At 44.9% G+C, this 5571-nt stretch overlaps 1 protein-coding gene and 1 long non-coding RNA gene across 4 annotated transcripts in view; both read left to right on the top strand.

Annotated features, from left to right (window-relative positions):
- LOC116686868 (5-hydroxyisourate hydrolase) overlaps nucleotides 1-3821 on the top strand; it is a 5710-nt gene extending 1889 nt beyond the window's left edge. Inside the window, exons 2-4 of one of the 3 annotated variants that reach the window (XM_032511913.1) lie at nucleotides 1012-1180; nucleotides 3186-3321; nucleotides 3611-3821. In XM_032511913.1, the coding sequence (XP_032367804.1) occupies nucleotides 1012-1180; nucleotides 3186-3321; nucleotides 3611-3700 (395 nt within the window). In that variant the 3' untranslated portion in view covers nucleotides 3701-3821. The remainder of the gene's footprint in view (nucleotides 1-1011; nucleotides 1181-3185; nucleotides 3322-3610) is intronic. The other 2 variants (XM_032511914.1, XM_032511915.1) reach the window with 2 other exon arrangements.
- LOC116686870 (uncharacterized) overlaps nucleotides 1-5571 on the top strand; it is a 22964-nt gene that overhangs the window by 9697 nt on the left and 7696 nt on the right. The window lies entirely within an intron of this gene.

Below are 5571 nucleotides of genomic sequence, written 5' to 3'. Positions count from 1 at the left end.
AAAACGTCTGCTACGGAGCCATAACGTGAGCTGCAAGGTAACGGAGCCTTTTATACATTGTCGTGTTTCTTTAGAAAATAAGCAACGGACGAATAGAGTCTTTAAACGCTTCAGTTGAAAAGTTATTCGCTGTCAAAGTGACGTCAAAATGAATGGGAGTCAATGGGATGCTAACGACGGGTGATGGCTTGTTAGCATCAAAATGGCGCCATGGGAGCTACAATTTGCGGGGGGGCTCACTTACCCCTCTTGGGTTTATGGCACCGATATCATAACGTATACATTGACAATGAGAGTGTAAGTGTTTACGTCTTAGACCCACCCGTGCTGTGAAGTTATTCTCTGTCAAAGTGGCGCCAAAAATGAATGGGAGTCAATGGGATGCTAACTACAGGCGATGGCTTTGTAGCATCAAAATGGCGCCACGGGGAGCTTCGCTTAGAGAGGAGAGGCTGACCCCCTTGCTCATCTCTGCTGCAGGCTACATTAGCCGCTAACTAGCATAACACAACCAAATGTTCAACAAAACTCTCGGCAGTCATGTTGCATTATGGGTAGTCTCACATGGCCAGACCTTCCTCCAGGAGGACAAACATGCACTTATATTTATTGACATTTCTTTAAGCCAATCACAGTCGCCATGGGCAGCGTTAGCGCCGGACGGAGCCCCGGTGCCGCTGCAGAACAGCCTCGGGAAGGAACTTGTTTTGGTGGAACGTGCGTACTTTCAAAAGTCGTGCAACAGAAAACTCAGATTGGACAGATGGTCTAGCTAGCTGTCTGTGAAAGGTGGATCCATGAGGTCCATCTTCTGCAGAGCTGTGGAGGAAGGTCTGGCAATGCAAGACTTAGCACTTTGTGACTTGTTTTGGGAAAGCGCTTCACAAAACAAAGGCATTAAGGGAAACGTGTCGATTGATACCGAGGGTGGAAGACTACTCGTCATGTACCTTCCGTGTGTTGGCATCGCGGAGCCCATTCAGACCGTACCTGTGACTGAACGTCCTCCAGGTAAAGCTGTCCCGTCCACACCTGTCCAGCAGATCATGACGTCCGCCGAACCCGGCCCCCTGACCACTCACGTGCTGAACACCGGAGACGGCGTCCCGGCAGCCAAGGTGGACGTCAGCCTGCACCGGCTCGACCCCACGCTGATGATCTGGAACATGCTGAGTGTCGGGTAGGTCCATCGGGCTCGAACACAACTGCAGTGCTGACACGTCTGTTAAAGCTATAGTGTGTAGTTTCTGTCGCCCCCCCCCCCCCATGAGGAATTATAAGCAATGACAACAACAACAAAACCACCACGGTTGCTACACTCTCAGAAAATGAAGTACATAATTGTACCTTTAGGGGTACAATGGCTTGTCACTGGGGCTGTACCCTCAAAGGGTACAGTTTTTGTACCCTTGTGTTTTAAGTTGAGATCAAGCAGCCAATCAGGGCTGGCTCTACACATTTGACACATCTTTCCACCAATCAACAGTAGTGAGCTGGCAGTCTCCGTCCCGCTCTCCAGTAATTAGATGATGGATAATGTGGGCTGTGCAATGCAAAAATGTTTCTGATGAAACCCACTGTAACAGCGAGAATCAGCCATGTGTGTGTTTATATGTGTTGTTTTTGTATTTACATAATCAATAATAATCAATAATCAAATCATTTCGATTTAATTTCAGCAAATTGACTTACAAAACTTTTTATTTCCTTTATTTCAAGGCTACTCAAATATAGCGATAATTTTAAATCTACCTTAAACAATTAAGGTATAATTGAAACCTTTAAACAACTTTCACAACAAATGTGGCTCGGCAGAGGCTAGTCTCTTGATATTGGACCTTAACTTTTAAAATAAACGGTACATATATGTGTACCTTTTAATGCTTGGGAACATATATATTTACCTTTAGACCCTCAAAAAGGTCCATATATGTTCCTTGAGGTCCAACAATGAGCCCTGTGGGGTACGCTGGTATAGATTGTACCTTGGGGGACAGAAATGGACCCCTACTGTACCCCTATTTCTGACAGTGTAGTGTAACGCTAGTGAATGTTTGCGTTAACTAGTAACTAGTCGTGATTCCATACTAGTACTTTCGGGGCGTGGATGGAGTCAGAGCACGGAGACAGCTTTGACTGTAACTTGGTCCATTTCTTTAATCACACTCCTTTCCAGTGTAGAATTTGCTCAAGACTCATACCATACTCAGCATCTCATCGTATCCCTCCGCCAACCTGTTGACCGAATCACAGGCAGGGCAGGCCTACAACATGTTAGATAGTCCCTTGTTAAATGAAGGAATGGAATACACTATGAAGCTACAACTGATGGAAATATTACCTTTTTCAGTAACACTACAAACGGTCATTTGTTAACTAAATATTCACAAAATAAATCCCATCTTACATTCTTCCCTTTGTTTCCGAGGAAACGTCCTCATTTCAATAAATCTCATCTCACGCTAGTAGTAATAATAATAACAGAATTTTTTAATTTTTTATCTTCTTCTTCTGCGTGCGAAAGTTGCCGGACAACACCCTACTGACAAATACGGAGACAGTTTTCTGGAGCCGACAGGGTAAATTAGCTTTGTTCTAACTTCGCCCCATGTAGGCTGCTACCACTATAATAAAGGGAAAAAAGCCCCAAAAATGTATCTTTACATTTGTTTAAATTATAGTTGTGTGTTAGGTGACTTAGGTGTACTTATCGTACATGTAAGTGCTTTGAAACGTTAAGATATTGTTACATTTAAATACTTATCAATTTAAAAGCAAAAATTCTATGAAACAGCCTTTCTTCGATGTCATTTTTTTTGTATAAATCCAAACAATGCCCGACCCTACTTGTCAAATCTTGAATAATCCGTGACTACTTTGATGATCGATTAATCGATTTGAGTCATAAAACTTCCCTGATGTCCGCTCGTTAAATGTGAATATATTTCTGGTGTCTTCTCTGCTCTGTGCCAGTAAACTGAAAATCTTTGAGTTGTGGACAAAACGAGACATCTGAGGACGTGTCTTGGGCTTTTTGGGAAACACTGATCCACATTTTTCACCGTTTTCTGACATTTAGAGACAGCAAATCGAGGAGAATAATCATCCGTTGCAGCCTTAGAAATCGGAATCTGTGATTCTGTAAATCTGAATGAACAATCGACAACCGTTTTTGTGATTTTCAGGACTACAAATGAAGATGGCCGCTGCTCAGGACTCGTCAGCAGGGAAGCGTTCAGCGCCAGCACGTACAAGCTGCGCTTTGAGACGGGTTCCTACTGGGAGAAGATGGGTCAGAACTCCTTCTACCCGTATGTGGAGGTACGGGTGGAGATGCTGCAGGAGATAACCCCCCCACCCCTTTCTCACCTAGCTGTCTAGAAGACGCTTTATATAATTTATCTGATGGTCCCTGTGTTTGGACCAGAGGTCGTCAGTGACAAATTACAATTACTCATGTTACTGTACTTGAGTAGATTAAGTTAAATTAAAATTAGTTTTTAAATTCTGTAATATTTCATCCATTTCTGAGTAAAAAATTTTTGTATTTATTGTGTGTGTGTGTGTGTTGTGTGTGTGTGTGTGTGTGTGTGTGTGTGTGTGTGTCCAGGTTGTGTTTACCATCACTGAGACGGAGCAGAGGTTTCACCTCCCTCTGCTGATGAGTCGCTTCTCCTACACCACCTACAGAGGAAGCTAAGCGATCAGCATTTCATAAAAAAATAAAAACTCTTATAGAATAAGAGTGCAATAACACAGCAGATAAGACACACACACACACACACACACACAGACAAACGCACACCAGACAGAACGCACACCCACACACACAACCACATACACTTACACACACACCGGCAGAAAGACACACACTCGCACACACACACACACACACACGCACACACACTCGCACACAACCACACACCGGCAAACAGCCACACATACACATAGACAGAAAACACACACATACACTTACACACACAACGGCAAAAAAGACACACACACACACAGCCACACACACACACACAAACACAGACAAAGCACACACAGACAGACGACACACACACACACAACAAACACACACTCACACACACACACACACACACGCACCACACACACACACACACACACACACCGGCAAACAGACACACACACACAGACACACACAGACACACAACAGCAGACAACGCACATACAGACAGACGCACACACACACCCACACACACACACACTCGCACACACACACACACACACACGCACACGCACACACACTCGCACCACACACCACACACACCACACACACACCGGCAAATAGACACAACATACACATAGACAAAGACACACACATACACTTACACACACACCGGCAGAAAGACACACACACACAGACACCACACACACAACACACACACAAACAAACGCACACACAGACAGACCACACACACACACACACACAACACCGCACACACACACCACACACACGCACACCACCCCACACACACACACACACACACCACACACACACACCCGCAAACAGACACACATACACATAGACAGAAACCACACCATACCTTACACACACACCGGCAGAAAGACACACACACACAACCACCATACACACACACAGACAAACGCACACAGACGAGCACCAACACACACACCACACACTCCACACAACACCACACACCACACGCACGCTCACGTCACACAACACACCAACACACACGCCTCACAAAACACACACACACACGCACCACACACACACACACACACACACACACCGCAAACAGACACACACAACCAGACACACACAGACACACACACAGACAAACGCCATACAGACAGACGCACACACACACACACACTCGCACACACACACACACACACGCACACCACACACACACACACACACCACACACACACACACACACCACACCGGCAACAGAACACCATACATAGACAGAAAGACACACACATACACTAACACCACCGGCCAGAAGAACCACACACACAGACCACACACACAACACACACATGACAAACGCACACACAGACAGACGCACACACACACACACACACACACGCACACACACTCACACACACACACACACATAGACACATTTAAAAACAAAAGCCTGAGTAAATAAGAAGGTTTAAAGTGGTTTTAAATGTGGACACAGCTGTGATTGGTGGATGATTTATTAATTTATTATAACAATAATCAGGTCCTTTACGGACGTCTCTGCTGCTCCTCGTCTCTGACAGGGAGTTGGTCCCTGGTCTCTGGGATGTGGACCAGACTAAAGTACTGGTCCTTGTCTTCGTCCTCTGACAGGGAGTTGGTCCCTGGTCTCTGGGATGTGGACCAGACTAAAGTACTGGTCTTTACCCTGAGCTGGGGGACGCTGTGGTGGAGGTTTCACTGTTGTTATGATGATGATTATTCAACAATAAAAATAATTGTTGGTTGCAAACCTCACTGAACTTTTTTATTTACAAAACACTTTGGAATCAGAAATGTCAACGTTATCATGAAAGATAGATAGATAGATAGATAGATAGATAGATAGA

Source organism: Etheostoma spectabile, unplaced genomic scaffold (genome assembly GCF_008692095.1).
Source record: "Etheostoma spectabile isolate EspeVRDwgs_2016 unplaced genomic scaffold, UIUC_Espe_1.0 scaffold517, whole genome shotgun sequence".
Taxonomy (NCBI): domain Eukaryota; kingdom Metazoa; phylum Chordata; class Actinopteri; order Perciformes; family Percidae; genus Etheostoma; species Etheostoma spectabile.
Note: the sequence above shows the minus strand (reverse complement) of the source record. Positions and strands in the feature narration are given on the sequence as shown.